General features: G+C 32.3%; 1 protein-coding gene and 1 long non-coding RNA gene across 3 annotated transcripts in view; one reads left to right on the forward strand and one right to left on the reverse strand.

Annotated features, from left to right (window-relative positions):
- The window catches only part of LOC144850327 (uncharacterized), a 150,108-nt gene that overhangs the window by 124,548 nt on the left and 4,174 nt on the right, over nucleotides 1-21,386 (reverse strand). The window lies entirely within an intron of this gene.
- Nucleotides 380-21,333, forward strand: LOC144850319 (retinoblastoma-like protein 1). 2 transcript variants are annotated; one of them, XM_078707572.1, is made up of 20 exons: nucleotides 380-600; nucleotides 847-983; nucleotides 2,264-2,464; nucleotides 3,668-3,732; nucleotides 8,885-9,010; nucleotides 9,331-9,491; nucleotides 9,949-10,013; nucleotides 10,472-10,646; nucleotides 11,936-12,187; nucleotides 13,474-13,611; nucleotides 14,408-14,490; nucleotides 15,375-15,495; nucleotides 15,766-16,030; nucleotides 16,467-16,649; nucleotides 16,836-17,047; nucleotides 17,447-17,623; nucleotides 17,854-18,037; nucleotides 18,500-18,639; nucleotides 18,735-18,971; nucleotides 19,596-21,333. In XM_078707572.1, exons 1-20 carry the CDS (start codon nucleotides 463-465, stop codon nucleotides 19,761-19,763), a joined length of 3,228 nt encoding a protein of 1,075 aa, XP_078563698.1. In that variant the 5' UTR covers nucleotides 380-462; the 3' UTR covers nucleotides 19,764-21,333. The 2 variants fall into 2 exon arrangements, with proteins under 2 accessions (XP_078563698.1, XP_078563699.1); XM_078707573.1 differs by lacking the exon at nucleotides 380-600 and adding an exon at nucleotides 663-723.

The following is a 21,386-nucleotide window of genomic DNA, read 5'->3' on the forward strand; positions in this document are numbered from 1 at the left end:
GTTTCTTTTTTCTTAAACGCCCTCAATATTTTTAGTGTTTGCTTATTATGCAATGACCTTGTACTCAACCCATTGCTTGCTGTTGATGTTACCGCCGATTGACACATAGCACGCGCTTGGCTCCGCCCGCTTGTTGTATCACTAATGCTATTAATCCGCGCCACGTATTGTACTTAAACTATTTGCCTAGATAGGTATTATTTCCAAATATTATAGTAATTTATATAAAATAATTAGTTATAATGTATATTCTGAAATGTATTGTTATTTATAAAGCAGTTTAAAAGATTTAAATACATTTTTTAGAACTGCGGATGAACAATGATATGCGGTAAATTGGCTCAATTTTTCCCGCCGTTTTGGTGGGACTTTAATTTTGCGTAAACACAGAGTATGGATGACGCGCGGTGAGTGTTATAATATAAAATTGCTGAAAATAATATCGAAAAATATCAAAAAAATATGGCGCCGCCCAGCGAAGAAGATGGGAAAATACGGGACCGTTTTAATGAATTATGTCTGGACTTAAATTTGGATAAAACAACCATTGATGTAGCCTGGGAGGCTTACCAAAGGATTAGTTTGAACTACACTTTAGAGGTAAAAATCTTGTTTTCTTCGTCGACTGCTAGAGCGGTGGCTTTAGGGCTAGCCACGGCTTCCTGGCTGGATTTGTGCTCGGCCTAGCTCAGATCGTCAGGTTTTTACTGGGCTACATTCGGTGTAATGATTAAAATAATAATAAACTATTTATTAATCCTACATCCCACGTATTTCAATTGTATATTATAGGTAATGTAATAAATTAAAGTGTTCGATTTAATAGTTTATTTTAATTTTTTCCAGGGTGATGATCTTCACTGGCTGGCGTGTGCATTGTACGTTTCATGTCGAAAAAGCGTAGTTCCGACTGTCGGAGGTCGAGAAATGATGGAAGGCAACTGTGTGTCTCTCACAAGATTATTAAGATCTTCAAAGCTAAGGTTAGGATATTGATTAAACGTTTTATATTCGATCCCGAACACATTTAATGCCTAGGCCTAGATATTTTATTATGTTGATGTGCATTTGACCTTGAGATGGGTATTTAATTTTTAAAGGCACATCCATAATTATATTGTGGTGTGTGAGAGGAGAGGGCATGGAATATTGGTTTTTGTTTTACAATAAAAATGTTTGGTTTTAGACTTTCATAAAATATAATTTATACTGTTGTCTCTGACAATTGGATGTAAATTGTAATATTTAACCTAAAAATCAAAATTCATAAAAAATGTGTTGAAAATGTTTTTATCTAAAGCCAAACTTTTGGGACATTTTGTTAAAATTTGATGATAATTCGGAAAATCTTTAATGTCGGAACGTCCGAATTCAAGGAGGTATTCTAAATACTTTGTTTAAACTGTCCAATATGCCATCAACAACAAATTGTTGAAAATATATTTTACAGTAATGGGGCTAGCCTAGTTACTGTAGGTTCTAAATATAAATACTGTATGTTTATTGTAGAATCGGGTTTGTATTGTAACAAATAACATCTCTTATTTGAATATCTTAGATATTGGCAATATTATATATAGCCTATATTTATAATATTTGTATTTGTACAGTATGACTAAATATTAAGTGTAATTAGAATATTACAGTAGGTAGTATAAATAATGTTTCATCGTTAAATATATTCAACTATTAAGTTACACTCTATCATGAACAGTGTATCAGGTAAAAGCGGCAATCTTGCTGTGGTGGTGTGTATACTATTATCACTGCCCTCTGACAATCTATTCTCATGCAAATTTTACAACCTAGCAAAATCATTATCCGATCCATATGCTACCCCACTGTTCATCTGTACAAATTCATTTGTCCGTTAACTTTGTTTATCAAAGTGTCAAAACTCCCATGGTTCTGTGATCGGCATTATTCACAAATTCTTTTATCTAAATAATGTAATTTAACAAAATTACATCAATTTTAATCGCAAATACTGTAGTTTGGTTTGTTAAGGGGTGGATGGATATAAACATTTTTAACATATTATACTGCAAAACTTTTCCTCAGTTACACTAGTAGTAGTAGTACTGTAATAAAGTATCTTCCACGACAATTTTTAACACGCCTACTCTCCTACACACATATATATTATTTTCTAGACACCCATTTTGACATCAATCCCTACAGAATTTACTTCTCTACTTCATCCCTGCATATTAAATAGTAGGACAGAATTGAAAATTAAGTAAGTAATTACTATTTCTTGTAGCGTCATCCAATTTTTTAACAAGATGAAGAAATGGTCAGACATGGCCAACTTACCGCAAAAATTCCGTGACAAAGTAGATCGTCTCGAACGAAATTTTAATGTGTCTTGTGTCATATTTAAAAAATATAAACCGATATTTATTGAGATATTTAAGGACCCAGCAAAAGACCAGCCAAGAGCACCCCGTGGAAGAAAACAAAGGTATGTTTTTAAAATATTTGTAAATGTTTGTTGTGAATACACTGGTAATGATACTGTATTCGTTTATGAAGATACTGTACAGTATACTGCAGAAATATTCTACAGGACAAGACACGTTTCTAAGCTTTGTGAGAATACATACAGTACTCCATGCCAACATTAGTATTGCTAAAAATATACTGTGTGTGTAATGTATGGAATAACATGATGCTAACATTTTTTGGATGATTGACATTTAGTAGTCATCTTTATGATTTACATTACATGAATATTATTGTAAGGTTAGAGGTCATATGGAAGTGGAATTTTCCAGATCATCTCTAAATCATGTTATAATCATGGACTTGTCTTCCACCTGGTAGCGTCTTGCTAAGTGTTTGTTGAGCTTCATAGATTAGTAGCCACCGAAGTTACCAGTAGTAATGCATTTTAATGCTTGTCATAGTGCTGTGCTCTGAATTAACTCTATGTTGACTTTAAAAATACCAGGGTATTAAAAGTACCCTGGTACAGGTCAATTGCACTGCACAACCTGATTATTTTTTTATAGACAACAATCTATCTTATCACTAGTACTCTCTTGTGCTAATCTGAATTTGATGGTTTTATAAAGGATTGAAATTAATTGTACAGTAGAGTAAAGGCATTAAAAATATTTGAAACAAGGGAAATCCGAGAGTTGCGACCTTCACCAAAGTTAAATAAAAGTAAAAAGTTACAGTATCCAAAATTGTCATCCGTTATTTTAGAAAATCTTAGAACTATAAACTAATATATTTATTGTAGTATCTACAAAATTTGAAGGAAATCTTCCATGGACTAAGATGTTGGTGAAACTTTATCAAAATCTGTTAGTTTTGGCATAATCTTGCTACTGTAACAAACAAACAAACAAGACAAATAAACCAGGGTGGATTGCATACATCTTTAAAAACAAGTTTTTATTAGTAACATTATTGGGTATACTGTATGAACAAAAAGTAAAAATTACCATCCTGTGGTACTGTACATTATTATAAAAGCTAGCCTAAAAATTAAAGCTGGGGAAGAGTAAGTTTACAGTAGGTTTAATGACACATTCAGTCCCACCCAGTCAACTACTGTACCCACGAGTAAGTAAAATCACTCCAAATTCTTTATGAATTTTAATCATTTACTAAATTTCTGTATTATTATTCAAACGAAATGTTTTTTTTTCAACAGACGACTTAACTGCTCCGTAACTGAGGTTTTCAGTTTTTGTTGGACGTTGTTTGTACAAGTTAAAGGTACAGTAATTAAAACGTTTTCTTTTTCTATGATCTGCAGTAATAAGAATTAATTTAGAAATACTATAATTGTATTTTTCATATTCTTTACTTCTACCATTATTCTTTACTGTAGAGAACGGTTAAAGAACAATTCACTGAACATGTTTTAAATTAAGTACACATGAAAAGAATATATTTTATTAATGAGTAAAGTAATTATGAAAACAGCTTGAATTTGAAGATTGTCGTCTGTGTAAATTGTAATTACACAAGTTCAACAACAGAAATGATGAAAAGGTACACTTAAATAAAGGTTTTATTTGTTTTTATTTTACCATCATTACAATAGTTTATCCATCATTCAATTTCATAATACAGACTGTTTACACAATATCTGAACCTTTTTAAAATTTGCCAATCTTTTAAAATGAAAATTGTCTTACTCTTGTCGACTTTTATAAACAGCTGATTGTTTCCATGAATAATACACTAATATCAATACAGTATAGCAAAAATTAAAATGTTGTTTTAATATTCTGCATTTTAGCCCTACTGCATTACTTACAGTTACCGAGTCAAAAGACAAAAATAAGGGGTTCAGGGCAAGGGGATCATTAACAACACTGTTGAAGATACTTCCCTAGATACCGTAGGGTCAGAAATCGGCTAATCACAACTTAGTTACTTGAACTGTAAACATGACGTACAAAAGGTTTTTTTGCGGTTGCCTGGTGACGAAAATTCCTTCCTGTATTACAATGTTCTTATTGTGGTTAAAGCAAAAGGGGCAAACATTCAAGGATTTCATCTTGAGGGTGTAAATTCACATTACTTGGTTTGTTGTGGTAGGAATCGTGAACAAGTACACCGTCATACACATTGTATTAATATATATGGGTATAGCGCTAATACAATCAGTTCTCATCGATTTACATTGTATTATATTGCACTTTCTACAGTTAGTGTCAAAGCGCAGGGGACTGTTACTTTCATCTTCCCTAAGGGTCCCTTTGTGTCACACGTCCAACAAACTCCGCTCAAAAAAATGTAGGTACTGTACTGTCAGTAGAATAATTTTGACATGATCCCTTTAGCTACTGGCTAAATTAAATTTCAGTATTTTGTCACTCATGTTTACAGTTATTCAACAAAGAGCTTTCCTTTATCAGATTATTTGTACAGTATACTGTAAATAGTCATTAGTGTGCTGTTCATTTACTATTAAGAGTAAGAGAAAGTCCTAATCCCAACATCTCTATTCTTCTCTGATCTCATAAAATGTACAGTTGCAATAGTTATTTTCTGTCTGAGTAAACTTACTATTTTACTTATCATTTTCATAAGAGACCTTTGTCTGAACTCTTACATTGACCTAGTTTTACAACAAGATTATGAAAATCATGTGAAAAGAAAATATGAATGGAAATTCACTGCATCTTCAGAAAAATGAAAGTTCCTGTTCCTAATTTTCTTCATTTGGTGACGAAAGCTTTGAGAAATGGCAAATACTGTACTAATAAAATAATGTCATATCTTTAATTCATTATGGAAATTGAAATGTATTAACTGTATACAGTACAATTACAGAATGTTCCCAAGCTTGCATTATTTCAGTGAAGAAGTCAACATTTTTTCAATTTGTAATATGCCAGTAAATGTTACTGTATGCGTTGTGTGCTCTTAAAGTTACAGTAATTATTATATAACAAAAAAATTATTATAACACTACAGTACGTACTGTATACTGTAACAAATTGATGGTTCAAAAGTTATTCAAGTCGTTCTAGTAAAGAACAGCTAAGTTCAAGCAAATCGGTTTTTAGGATTTTGTTTGCTTATGTCTGGAATGCAGATCTCTCATTTTTTGAAAGGTTTTAATTTTAATGAAAAACCCTTTTTACTTTACTAGATACAGTACAGTAGGTTCAAATGAATCATTCCTGTCTTTAGTATCAGCAGATTTTTTTACAAATTATTGTGCATTATTGCTGAAGTGTCTACAAAGATGACAGGACTATCTAAACCATTCATCTTTTCCGAAGATCAGAAGTTAGAGTAAATCGTTTCCGCTTTTTCGTTTCAGTAGGTTTTGTGCGCATTATTGTGTGCTTATCGGTAGTACGCAGATCTCATATGCCTATGAAAAACAAACTTTTTAAACCTCAATTAGCTTCCTGTTGACCTAGTTCAGGTTAAATGTGGTTTAATGTTACCTGTGGAAATTTCAATTGGACTATTAGTATTACTGTATATATTCAAAAGGTTATTAGAGAATATTGTGGACTACAGTACTGTACTGTAGATGGTAACTGCAGGAAACCTTAATTCCTTAATAAGTTAATATTTCAAATTCTATCTTTTTCCTAATGAAACCCATTTGTGACTTTTGCACATTTCCCACAAGGGTAATATGGTCTTTAGTACTGTAGATTTTTGATTGAAATGACTTCAGCTACAGTACATTATGTACAGTAATACTGTATTGTGCCAATGTTGGATACAGCACTTACTCATTATTGTGTACTAGTTCTGCTTGAAACAAACAATTTAATATATCCAGTGTAATATGCAGTATTAATGTGTAATTATGTAATTTTCTTGCACTTAAATTTTGACTAGTTAAGTGTGGGGCTTCAGTATAGTAGGTAAGATTAACTCCATTTCCCAAAAACATGGTAATTTAAGATGGCCAAAAACTTTAGAAAATTTGGCTTGAGTAGTTAACTCAACAGTGTCAAAGGGTTAGATGGCAAAATGCCTAGACCAACTATACAGCTTACTAAATAGCTTGAGTACAGTTTAACATCTACAGTAGGCTACTACAGCTTATCAGCCTACACTAGAGTTGAGTTTATTACAACTACCACCACCAGTACTGTATGTTTACCAGTTTGACCATTGGGAATCTGACATCACTGCCAATCACAGTTGCAGTTTTCAACTGGCTCATGAATTATTCATGATTTAATACCTGGTTCACTTATCTCTTTCATTTGACAGACAGGTAAAGTTTGATAATTGACTTGGCATCCCATTGTGATTGTTTAGCAGCGTACCCATGTAAATGGCGTATCTGAGGTCAAGGAATTTGATTGGTCTATTGAGTTTGGCGGGGTACAGTATAATCCTAGTAAAATAACATGTTGGGGCATGTCTGTTAACTTCTGCTGCTCTCAAAGGAAGGTAGTGTTTACTATTAAAGCTAGAAACCTACACCATATATATTATTACATTGTTGGTCCTCTATTATGGGAGTATGTTTCCATAGGTGTTTGATCAGGAAAATTACTGGGGTAATAATGTTCAGCGCTTAGAGGTTTCTCAACATTAGGCGCTATATAAATCCAGGATATTATTATTATTATTGCATCACACTCATATTTGTTAACATTTTAAAAAATGTTCTGATCTTCTATCCTTTCCTTCTAACTTAAAAAAACGTAAGTACAGTAACTACTACTATACTACATTAATAATTTTAAAATGTTATTTTTCCTGGAGAACTAATACTGTACATAATTCTTTATTAACCTCAAACTATTTTCAAGACTGAACATTACTGTATTTTGCAAAGGTGGGAAAATAAATTACTGTACAGTATAGAAAATGTCTTCTTTTTTTTAAATAACTTTACCAGATTTGTGTACTGTGTGAGTCTACAGTAATTTCAACAAACATTGCAGCGCAGCCATTTGAAGGAGCCCACCATTTATTTATTTATAAATAGATTAAATAATCTACTTCTTCATTTGTTGGCTAATCCACCTTACAGCTGCTATACTATATATTTTGTGAGATTCTTTACTACATATGTACTGTACTTCTAAGTACTGTATACTCAGTTGGTTACATTACAACCAGCACTTTATTAGCCTTGTTGAACTACTCAGTAAATGTCACTCTCTAGTTGAATCAATATCATAATTTACAGTAAAATAGGTCATGTACTGTATAAAGTAGATCCTGATGGAAAGTAAATGTATCTCTTTTGGACCATGTGTCCAACTGAAAATCTCAATTGATAGATGTGGTTATTTTCTGTATTCTGTGTATACAATGCTAAAGCTAAAAATACTATGATAATGTGTATTTTCTATAAAAGGCATGATCAATTACAGTACAGGATTGTATCTAATGTATTAACAACATTGAATTGTATGAATTTTGATATAAACAGAAACATGGTTGATTAACCAACATACAAACTAGTTTTACGTCCCCTCCCTCATCAAATTTTGTTTATTTTATAATTTTTTTTGTCTTTTTTTTTTGTTGCTTTTTTTTAAATAATTTTTTTAAAAGAAATGTTCAAATTTGTCCAAAAAAATAGTTATAAATAATTATAATTACAATAGTATAATTTAAATTCTTGGAAATTTGTTTTATTTGGACTTAAAAAAGAACAAAACAAAACAAAATGTTGGATTGCAGCAACATAACTATTTTAGTAAATCGATGAGAAATTGAACATACAGTAATGAGTGTCTTTTGTTCAGGTTTTTTCATTTCCGTCTTAGTTGCAGTCAATGTATGCAGTCTTGTCCTTGCCACATCCCAGACATTGGTCTTGTAATGTACTCTAACTAACTAAAATACTATCCATTGTATTTTTTTTATACAGTATTTTTATAAGAAGCCAACACTACTGTAATACCACAGTCATTTGAACAAATTTTAGTCTTGTTACTTTTCTATAGTTTACAATACTACTTTGTAAAACATTTTGTTTGTAACAATAAACCACATTAATTAAAAAAATGTTTTTATCTTTCCTTCTCTGGTTTAAAATATATTTTATTTTGTTTGGATTGTAGCCAATAAAAAAAACACAATAATTGATATATAAATAATTAAGTTTTTGTTACTCATATTTATTGTTACTTTTCTATAATTTCCAATAATACTATAGTACTATAGTAGCCATTAATAAAACCACATTAATAAAATTAAATTTGAAAAAAAAAAGTGAACAGTATCTTTCTTCCACTTGTTTAAAATACAATTTATTTGTTTGGCAATTAAAAAACCACAATATAATAAAGATATAAATAATTTGTAAAAGTTTAAGCCCGACAGTACATACTGTATAGTAGTAAGTCTAATGGTAGATTAAATTACACTGTAAACATATCCGCTTTTTCTAATTGACTTTCACACCTTCCTTTTTCAGGTAACTTTCCTGCGATTAGTGACGACCTTGTGAACTCCTATCACCTCCTCCTCTGCTGCGTTGATCTCATTTTTGCAAATGCCTTACTTGCGAATCGAAGAGACCTTTTAAATCCAACATTTAAAGGTAAATTTTGAACATTTTACATTTTGTTACCATGTTAGTTTTTGTATTTAAAGCAATACAGTCAACTCACCCTATACCGAACTCTCTGAAAACCAGAAACTATCCCAATACTGTACCAGACTTTCCTTGAAGACCAGACAGTTTTTTTACCATTAAAAACACATTCCAAATACCAGACTTGCCGGAAATCAGACATGTCCGGTATTGGGAGAGTTGACTGTATATGGTTTTTATAGACATGCTTCCATGTGAATCCAGGAGCATAATATCATGGGCTCTAGTTTAATCACTTTGTTTATTATTTTGTTTGCTATTTTTAGGCCTACCGGAAACATACAATAACTGTGATTACCACGTACCTGCCCAGTCACCATGCATCATTGAAAGGCTCTGTAGCTTACATGATGGGCTTGTGATTGAAGCCAAAGGCATCAAAGAGCATTGGTGGAAACCGTACATAAAAAAACTGTTTGATAAAAGGGTATTTAATTTTTACATAGTTCATATAAATAAGTGTATTAAATGTCATTTTAAAAAAATATACTAAATGTCGATGTTTCAAATTAAGTATTCACAATCACATCATATTTTCTTCTACCAGAAGATCCACACGATAATTTTAGATAAAATATATCAAAGAGACAGGGCATTATTTACATACAAGTGTAACTCAAAGCATTTGAATTCACCAATGGGTGGTAGTGACACTTGCTGTATGGAAAAAAAGATATAAATAAGACATGAGATTCTTGAAGGTGATACAATTTATGAAGACGTTGAGTTTTCATGTGTGTTCTGTGTCCGTTTATTTATATTTTAGTATGTTTTAAGGCTTTTGTTATACTGTACTGTTGTAGCTACATTCCTATATTTTTCATACTCCTCCTTTGATTAGTTTCATCATTTGTTGATATTTCATTCAATTTATTTTATTTCAGACCTTAAAGGGGACTCCAGAGAAGTTAAGTGGACTTATTGATAGTAATAACTTTGAAACAAATAGGTAAATACATGATCAAACTTGAACCAAGGCAATCTAACAGGACACTGAGCTTGCCTTGCCAAGATAGGAACTCATAACAGTCCTTTATATTATGTCTGGCTGCGACAAATACCAACAGTACTGTACTATTTACACATTCTCTGGCGTGCGATTTCTTTTAAGGGACGTGGAACTGATCATGTCGGAGCCATAGATAAACCCTTTGATCACTGGAGCTCAGCATCCTGTTGTTAGATTGCCTTGCTTGAAATGTATTAGGATTTTTGTTAGATCAAAGACACTGACACTTTTTCAGTGTCTTTCAAGTCCTAGGCTAAATGATTTTTTTATTTGTGGTCTGCACTATCTTCTTTATCTTGATCCTTAACAAAATAGTGCATAAATTGAATTTATTAATAATGATAACATTTTTAAAGCAATATTCTATAACTTGTTAATGAATTATTTTTCATCTTTAGTAAAAGCATAAACAAAGTATACGAAGAGTATGTACTGACCGTTGGAGACTTTGATGAAACAATCTTTCTCGCAACTGATGCTAACAAAGAGATTGGCACACCGTCCAAATCGACGACAGCTCCACAAACCATTGAAGAAAAGATGAAGAACAAGCGCACCCAGAAACTTTATCAGGTACTGTATGCAATAGTATGCTTCTTTTTTCTACATCAAACTTACAGGTAGTTACTTTCACTAAACGCTTTCAAAACCAAACCAAAGTTTAACTGAAAAACTAATAAACGTGTAGTACTGGATATATTTAAATAGAGTAAATTCCAAGATATTCTTGTATCGTACTGCTTTCAGATGGCTGCCCTAACTTCGCACAATTAATAAACTTCCCTTGCAATGCATTCGAGGATGATGGAATTTTCCAGTCAACTTGTCGGGGAAAAACCAAAAGTATATTTTTATAAATTAAAATCTATACTTTAACAGTATCTTGTTTACTGTTTTTCCATTTAGTCGATTAAGAGTAATGAGCTGTGTCGGTGTTCCGATAAAATTCTTCACCTTCGATGCCTTTAGGTTTTAATCCTATTGAACTCTTATTATTATTCTCTTATTGAAGCGGATGCCGCAAAACATGAGGTTACCCTGTACCTGTCATGCTTCTCTTTCTCTCTTCATTTATGTAATTCATAATTTACTTTATAGTAATGTCGCCGTGTTTGTAAATTGACAAGCATAAAATATCTATTTTATTTATCACTATCTTTTGTCTTCGGTTAATGTTGGTTTGATTACCTTATTGACCATGCGAATAAATACAGACATCGTGGCGCCAGTGCGCTTATGTCTAACCGCGCAGAACGCCACATTACTGTCCATGTGCATTCAAGCATGATGAGAGGTGTTAAAAGGGGAATCCCCAGATGTTAAGTTCCGCTTGGCTGAGCGTTATAGAAGCATGGTTTATTTGAATGCACTTTCTAGTAAAGTGGTCATTCGACATGTGTGGGTTAAATAGTCATAATGGCATTTTGTTCGGGGGAAAGAATTTTTGTCGTCAAGAACGTTTTCTATGGAATTAAATTCTCCAATGTTTTATCATGTCACTTCTAAAGTATGTTCTTAAAAAGAATGTAAGTTTTTTTGTTTTTTTGGTAATATAATAATTCAACAAAATTATGATATAGCAACTTCCCAAATCTGTAACTGTGATAGTACAGGTACTTTAGAAATATTAAACATTTTTTTTTTTGTTAAAGATTTTTTTTGGATAGGTTAATTTTCTTTGTATTTGAAATTACAACAGTGGCATGTTCTCTGACAGTTTTTACACTGTACCTTGGTGGTTAACATGGTTACCAATCCCATGGTTACGGTTGAAATCCTGGAATTTTTATGGTACTGCACCATTATTTTACTATGGCTTGAACCTGATAACAGATAAATAATACATTTTTTTCCATTATTAGACAAAAAGTCTGGCACCTCAAACGCCTCTCACAAACCGAGGATATTTAAAAGAGAAAGAGCATGCAACGTCTACACCTGTATCAACAGCGACGCAAAGTGTTAGCAGGCTGCAGGCTTTACTGACAGGGTTAGGGAAGTGTCCAACAGACACATTGAAAGCGATATTTGCCGAGTGCACCACTAACCCAACACAGTCGATTACAGAAAGAATTAAACAGATGGGGGAATTATTTTGTAAGAAGTTTGTTGAGGTGAGAAATTTCCTTCTAAACAAGTACAACATTCTTATTTAGGAGCTTTTGATTTTCTACGACCTACTACTATAGTTACGTCATGTTAGTTTATTGTGCACATGTGGAGACACAGTGTTGAAAGATGCTTTCTTGCGCAATTCTAGGCCCAGTTTATGGGCAATGACACAATAGGTCCTAATTTGTCACAAATCAAAAGCTCTCTAGTATCTTGTATCATTATTATTTTAAAGAATAGAAGTTTTTAAGATATTAATTCATTTATACTTTTTTCATTTATAATTAAATTTAAAGATACAAAACCCCCAAACTATTTTAACACCATGTCATTCTCCTTTCTGCAAAACATAGGTTACTTTTAACATAACAAATTTACTTCTTTTAATTTATGATGTTCATGTAATAATCATAATTATGAATAATGATTTGTGAAAATCAATAAAACAATAACAAACCATGAAAGTTGATATATATAATAAAAAGTTTGAAATACAGTAGTACAGTAATTTGTGTAAACAATTTCTTTTACTAATTAAGTAAATTTTACTAATAGAAGTGTAAACCACTTACATTCTACTTAAATATCTATTTATATATATTTATGATAAATTTAACAACATGTTAGTCATTGCCTATCTTGTCTTAATCACCTACCTTGTATTGTATGCTAAGTGTTTTGACCTTTGACATACATCAAAGCAGCGGACAGGTAAAGTGGGCGTGTTGATTCTGTCTAGACTAGTTAGCTTGGAGCCTATGTCATTTAACACATCAACAGTTACAATTAGGTTGATGTCTCTTGACAGTTTAGCGCTATTGTTATAATTTAAATATGTATAAATTATTAATAGTAATAATGATTAATTGCGCTAAAGTTCAATATTAGATATTGTATTGACTTTAAACGTAAATATTATTTCCACAATTTCTCAATTCTTGTCAAGCAAAATTCATTTATCATATTCTCATTTGGACGACCAATATTTTTCACTTTCAAATTTATTCTCATCTTTAACTAGATTCACTTTAAATGTGAATAAATGTGAATGTGATAAAATAAAGAAGGTCAAAATCCCAGAAAAATATTGACTGGCCAGAAACAGAAACATAATAAGTTGCTTTAAAAAACTATACTGTACAATGTAGAACAAAGAAACCAGATTCATATATTCATTTCAGAATTATTGCTACAGTAGGTACTGTAGTTGTACTCTTTCGATTGCAATTTATTAATTTAGGCCACTCAAGATCTCTAAATATTAAAACAAAACTTCTTTTTTTTTCAGTCATCTGATGTACATCCAGGCTCTCATGTGGACTTTGCCAAAATGCGACTCAAATTGGCGGAGACTCTCTACTACAAGGTTATGGAATCAATTATGACAGAAGAGAAAAAACGTTTACAAGGAAAGAAAAATTTAGGGGTAAGAATAATTTGATTGCTTATTATTATTATTGGTTATAATTGTTTACATTATTTACACAATTCACACAATTCTCAAGAACAATGATTAAATTATAAAATAAATAAAAAATGGAAAAAAAAGAAGTACCAAAGGTTACAGGAAGTACTGAAATAATTAATTAGTTACAAAACTGGTAAGCTATAATAACAGTTAAAGTTACATTCAATGTTTTAGGTTAGTTTACAGTATACCATCCTTATTTAAAAATGTAGCTAAAGAAGTGGTAGTAGTTTCCAAAAAGTTAGGTGTGGGTAATCAAAAAATAAAACAGTACATTCAGGTATCCAGATGGTTTTAGGCTGAGTGAAACACTTTCATGGAAATATCCTTGCTAAATAGTAACATTTGGTATATTTGATTTACCTTTGTGCTCAACAGAAAATCTGTTGTTTGTTTTATTGGAATAGTAAACATTAATTTTAACACAAGCTTGTAGTTGAGATTTATTTAACATTTGAGCTGTTACCTAAATACTCGATGGAAACAAAAACTATACTCAATTGGAAATTCCCAAATTGAATAATAACAATATAACTTTCATTTGATGAAAGGTAGTGTGCGTGCATGAATATAATGAATGAAAGTAATAAAAAACAAAATCTACATGAATGAATAGGTGTTTACACTGTTATATGTGTCGAATGATCTGAGTCACTGAATTTAAAAGAGATTTAGGTACTTGAATTTTTGTGATTGTGTTTTTTAGTATATTAAGTATTAACAGATCTTTATTGTTTGTTTTTATTTCCTCCAGAGTTTACTGGAACATGATATCTTTCATACGTCATTATTTGCCTGTTGTTTGGAAATTGTCATTTTTTCCTATAACTCTCAAAGGTATGTACCAAAACTTAAATCAGCCCATTGTGCACAAAACATAGACTTGTTTAAAGACCCATTCCCTACAATTTGTGATGTATTGTAGAAATAATGCATATATTATTACTTTAAAAACATTAAACCAGGTCATTCCTTGTCTTAAATGTACGTTTTATGGTAAATTATGATAAAAAGAGAGAAACAATACACTAGTAGCTCGCGGTGAATGTACTCTCGTTGACCGTCTTTAGGCCTAGCTGGTAAACATCGGTAACGTACGAACATCGTACGCTAGCTATAAGACGTTTTATAGTTGCTGCATTAACTATCTTTCTGTTTTTGGCAGACTCCGTTGATACAAATTGGGAGAAACCCAGTATTTTCGTTAGGAGTCTTCTATAAATCCGCGCACAATGCATGTTGGGATTTATAGCGAGCTGCTAAAATTATTAGAATCACCTTAATTTTCACATTTTTGACCATTTAAAGACGAAATAGTTATCTCAATAGGACCATATAGTATTTATTTTTACATTAATGTAGTTTGTCTTAAATTAGACCTAAAAAATGGGTCTTTAATACATAACAAAAGTAAAATATGAAAAATCATGTAAAATAGAAAATGGAATAATTTGTTCTGAAATCTGAAATTTCAAAAACAAATTGTTAAATTATTTCAAATACAATTGAGCCCTCATGTTTGTTACACAAAAAAGTGATAAATTGGGTGGTTCTTAATTCGCTATTAACCCCTGGCGAGTCTTTTGTAGAGTGTTTAAACGTATATTTCCCCTTGTAAGTATGCCTTCAATAGTGGTGCACCAAAGAAGGAGTTCTAATGTATAATTATGACGAATTTCATCATACAGTGACATAGTTTATAATTACATTTTCTTTCACAGAACATTTCCTTGGATAATAGATATATTTGATATTCCCGCCTTTCACTTTTACAAAGTTATCGAGCTGATCCTGAGGGCAGAAGATGGCTTGTCACGTGATGTCGTGAAGCATTTAAATACGGTATGAATCAGCAGTTTGTTTTTTATAAAAATAATACAGCGAGCTCTCCCGTAACCAGAATATTTTGAATTCTCTCCTACAGTATTAACAAGGCCATATACATGGCTGGCCCAGTTGCGTGCGCAAATTTGAGTTAGTGTTTACCACCAACCGACAGACATAGTAAGCTATAGAGTCGCGTTGCACGCGATTAAAAATTAGACTTTCCCAAAGATGTATGATATATCTAGAGAGTCAACTTGAGTAACACAAATAAATATATCATTACAGGTTGAAGAAGCAGTATTACAGGAATGTGCCTGGAAATCGAACTCACCGCTCTGGGATGTCATAGGCGATTCTAACAGCAGCAGTAGCAGCAGCGTACCTAACAACAGCAGCAGTGTACCTACATGTGAGGATGTTACATTGCCAAGTCAGATTGATAACGGACAGAATTCGGTTAACAGTCATCCACCTCCACCACAGATCGGTTCACCAATTATGCAACATCCTCGTATCAGAGCTCTTACAGGAGTGGAACCACCTAAGAGAGGTACAGATTTCAATTCATTTTCACTTTATTTCATCCTCAAATAGGAAAATATTTTGAGTGTACTTCATAGTAGAATATACAAAAATATTTAAAACATTTGGTTAAAAATTATTAAAACATTTAAGAACACTATATATAAAACACTTTACTCTAAAAAAATAAAAAACATAATAGTATACAGATAAAAAATCATAAATTTACATCATTTAAAAGTCTGATGGAATATGGTACAAATGAAATAAAATATCTCTTACACTATCAAACTTATATATGGACATGATGACGTCATATCACTACCATATTTGGGCACATAACACTTTTTTTGTCTTCAGTAACACAATATTTAAAACAATTTTTTCTATACAACGTCAGAGTAATGCAAACAATCTGACTTACTTAGCTACATCATCATATGTTCTTATTATTTGTTTCATAGATCCAGTTACTGGTTCACCTGTGTCTGCCCATGACCGTTTCAGTTCACCATCACCAGGGTCAGCTAAACGGCGTCTCTTTCCCACTGAATCTACCACATCAACCAACTCGTCCACTCCTGCTGTGCAGACTGCGCAAATAGTCACAAAGCCAAATGAGAAAATTGTCACTGTTGAAGTGCAAAGTAAGTAATTGGTAGAAAACACTACAGTCAAACCTCTCCTTTAGGAACACCTAGGACATTTGCCCATGAAACATATGTTTTAACATTACGGTCAACCCCTATTTAGTGCAAAACTCCTATTTTATGAACATATTGTTAATTAGAAAATTTAATTCTACTTATTACATTCCTACTTATTATTGACAGCTGTAAATAATAAAGACGGCACTATTCACCTAATAGCAAGTCCAATTAAGATGGGTGAGTCGTCGGCCAATTACAAAAATATATTAACACTTACAACAACATCACAAGCGGCAAGTAACACAATAGAGAAACCAGCTGCAGCGCAACCAGCAACCGAACCTGTAGCTAAGAAACCAAAGAGGACAGGTTCAGTTGGACTCTTCTTCAGAAAGGTAAATATTTCTTCCTACTATTATTAGTTTGTAGATTTTAATTTTGACAAGATTTATATCCTGAAATGTGCCTCTTATATTCTAAGTGGTCCCCTTTACATCCTAAAGGATCGTCTTTACATCATAAGAGATCCCTTCTGCATCATTTTGAGGTATCCCCTTTACATCATGAGTGATCCCATTCTTGAAGGATCTTCTTTACATCTGAAGGGATCCCCTGTATATCTTAAGGAGATTTATATCCTGATGAAGAGTGCCCTTTACCTTGTGAGGAGCCCGTTTACATCCTAAAAGATCCATCTTTAAAAGATCCCTTTCACAACCTGAAGGGTTTACATCCTCAGAGGTCCCCATGTATCACTGCAACTTGCAAACACTTTTTTCGCTTGCCTTTTATAGCTTTACCACCTTGCAAATGTCAGATTACTTGACTTGTGCTCAAGACTGCAGATTGAAGATGACCTTCGGCGCAAGATATGGACGTGTTTCGTGCACGCCATTGTCCATCACAGTGACTTAATGAAAGATAGACATTTAGATCAGCTGTTAATGTGCTCTATCTATGTTATTTGCAAAGTGAGTGTGGAATCCTTAAATATTGTGTGTTTTACAAATTATATTGTCATTTATCTTCAAACGTATGGTTATTATCGTCAAGTATTGTACAATAATGATGTATTCAACTATGTTTTTTTTATCTTGACATCTTGTCAAATTAATAATGTACAAATAATTAAAATGGATAAAACAACAAGATAACAATAAAAACTTAATTACAGTAACTGTATTCCCAAATGTGTTTTTAGGTGACCAGACATGATCAACAATTCCAGGAGATAATGCGTTGTTACAGGATGCAACCACAAGCTCAGAGCCATGTCTACAGGAGCGTACTACTCAATGGGCGGTGCTCAAGTAGGGCTAGCGCTACCTCGCAAAATGGTAGCAGCAGTAGTAGCTCCCCAGAGAGTGATCATAAACATAAAGGAGGTATTGAATAAATTCATTTTGTTTTCGAATTCAATACAAACTGGAAAATTTACATTTTTGTTGAACCAAAATATAAACACAATGAGTATAAATACCAGCCTTTGTTGACATATAATGTGACATTTACTTCTAGAATTAAACAGTGCATGCATAAAGCTTTTGCTCGGATCAAGATTTTCTCCTGCTTTTTTTTTGCTAACATGTATGACATTTCACTTTAATAAAGCATCCCCACCAGATGTTCCCAGCAACATCATTGGGGATGGGAGGCGGGGCTTGACATCACCTAGCATATTTCCTTTGTGAGGGTCAAGAAATTATTGCACACAGGTGATCCGAGAGAATATTTCCCGAATTTTTCACTTTATTTATATATTATTATTATTTACCATCAAATACAGACCTCCTAACATTGAGAAATATATAGAGTGTAATTCATTATATTTATTGTTTTTCTTAAAGGTCCATTTGGTCAAATGCTTGCAAGGTCATCTAGTACAATGCCCACAAATAGTGCCCCACCCACGCCTACCAGAATGGCAGGCACTGCATCGTCATTTGAAGACGAGGAGAGAGGAGATCTTATTAAGTACTATAATTCAGTAAGTTGCATTCCTGATGACGATTAAATAATAATCAAAATTGTTAATCTCCCTTTTGATTACTAATTCTTAAAATGTCATATTCCATTTTGCAGATATTTGTAACACGAGTTCAGCCGTTTGCGCTCCGGTTCTCCCCGGCTGACAGTAGTGACGAGAACGGTCTTGCCGCGCACCCTACCCTTTCACCTCTACCTATTGTGCGCACCCACCAAGTTTCACCAAGGAAAGTGTCCAATAGGCACCAGTTATACATATCACCACGCAAGAACTGTATTCCGAGGAGTCCTGGGAATAGTATGGTGTTTCACATCAACAAAAGTCCCTCCAAGGTATGATGTGATGTATAAATAATATTTATTTCCAACAGTTTATATAACAATAATAAACTACATATTTTCTTCTTTTGTCAACAAAATAAGCATTGCAAGAAACAAGAAGTTAAAAACTTATTGATCATCTCCCCCCTTTGTTTTAATCATATTGTGTACAATAAAGTTAAAACATAAGGCAATATATAAAGTTCAGAAAGGAAAAATTTTTACTTAAGCAACATTAAAAAGATTTGTTATCAGTCAAACAATGTTTGTAAAACTGTAGATATGTTTGTTTCCTATTTATTGCCATAATCATTCTTAGATTCTATTTCTATCATTGTATGTCTATTGTTCCTCCTGAAAGGTATATCTGTCCTGCTTTTAGAGGAATTAGAATTATTTAATTATTTTATTATTTAAATATTAATTATTTATGTGCCGTATTTGTGTAACATATGTACACCGGACCGATGGTTTTCCGTCTGGATGATGATACAATTGGTGTAAAAATCTCTAAGGTACAAGTAATATGGCACTTTACCAAGATACATTTGTGAGACTTGAATTTATAGAAATGAAAGATTATTAAAAGATTCAAAAAGTGACATTTAACTGATTTGCAACTTCTCTTTTTACCAGGATTTAAAGGAGATTAACTCAATGATAAAAATGGAGAGGAAGACAAAACGAGCAATGGACTTTGGCGAGGAAAGTCCTCAGAAACGTGTTTGCCTCGAAAATCAGAATGGAAACTTTCTTCGGAAGCTTCACAAACTGAACAATGACCGAAATAATGGAGACAAGTAACAGAATAGCATTGATTACATGTGGTACAATTAATGTTTAGTATGATATACATGTATACAGGTGACTGTGTATTATGCAAATAGGAAAGACTCCAACATTCTACATAATACAGATCGGTACTTTTTGCAAGCGTGTCACTTTGTGTATTCGGTCTATATAAGGCAGTTGTTGAGATTTATGAACGGCCAGTGTTCTCCCTGTAGAGTAGTGATGGGTTGGGAAGAGTTTAAGGGTTGTGGGCTGGTGAATATAGAATGGGACGAGGGTAACATGGGGAGAGAGTTTAAATGGCAAAGATGTGATCCCACTCCCTATCTCATACGCTTAGAAAATCTAGCTAAGCCTATTCATAAATGATTTAAATTTGTAAAGTATAAATTTTATAGTAAATGTATAGTACTAACCTAGCAATTGATATAAATTTTAAATCATGTCCAGTTGTAAACATTTTTTTATCCAAACCTTATTTTAGCAAAACACATTTTATTTTACTGAAGTGAAATATGAATCATGTAATTTTTCTATTGTATAATAATTAATGAAATAAAACACTGCATGAATTTTGTTAGCTACAAACAAATAATGTATGTAATTAAAAATTAGTTTAATTTGAACATATTGCCAAAAATGTACAGCAATACTATACAGTAGTAACTAATTGAAAACTTTGATTTAAATAATTTTTCATAAGAATGTTAATTAAATTCCCATAATTTTTTAATAACACATTTTAACATTTTTTTCTGGGAAATGAATTTTGTATAAAATTAATCATGAAAACATTTTTGAAATAATATTACTGCACTATTTTGGTTTGTAATTTTTGTACATTATAAAGAAATGATTGTACTGTTATATGTATTGTATTACAGTATACTGTCAAAACATGGATTTTGCCATCAGATATCAAACATTTTGTTACAGTACAATAAGCATGTACGGTATGCCAATTTGCAGACTAGCGGTAACGGTAAATGTTAAGTGAAAAAGAAAAATATAGAATCTATTTCTTATGACCATTTACACGAAATGCGTATGGGACAGAAGAAACCCGATCAGAATAGACAGATTGTATGTGGGACAAGCACACAGTTTTCCGCTTCCTGTTACCGCTCGTTTGGCCTTAATCCTATTCTAGGTTCTGTAAAGGTTGTAAACCGCTATTTAGTTCTTAAGAAGAAAAACATTTTGGCACACATGGAATGTCATAGCACTCAAAATGTTGGGGGTCAGGCTTATATGGCAAGCAAGTCAATTATTATGTTAACCTTTTATCCAGGGTTCTGTTTACAGTTTTATTATGTTGTCATAAATTAATGATTTATGGGTGAGCTTAAAGCGGTCAATAATGATGACATCGAATGTCATGTTTTCAGTAATTGTAAGCAGTATTATTAATATTATTGTCCAACAGTTTTATTTTCAGTGTATGAACTTGTTGATTCATTTTATAATTTGGGTGCTTTTATTGTTTTTGCTTTATATTGGGTTGTTTTCAGTTTCTTCAGATTAAAAAAAGAAATACCGATGTAAACTTTTCTGGAAAAAAAAATTAAATATAAAAACAATTTTGATAAGCTTTGTCGCTGCTTCTGTTTCAAATCTGCACATATGATGAGTACT

This window comes from Antedon bifida, chromosome 8 (assembly GCF_963402885.1).
Source record: "Antedon bifida chromosome 8, ecAntBifi1.1, whole genome shotgun sequence".
Taxonomy (NCBI): Eukaryota; Metazoa; Echinodermata; class Crinoidea; order Comatulida; family Antedonidae; genus Antedon; species Antedon bifida.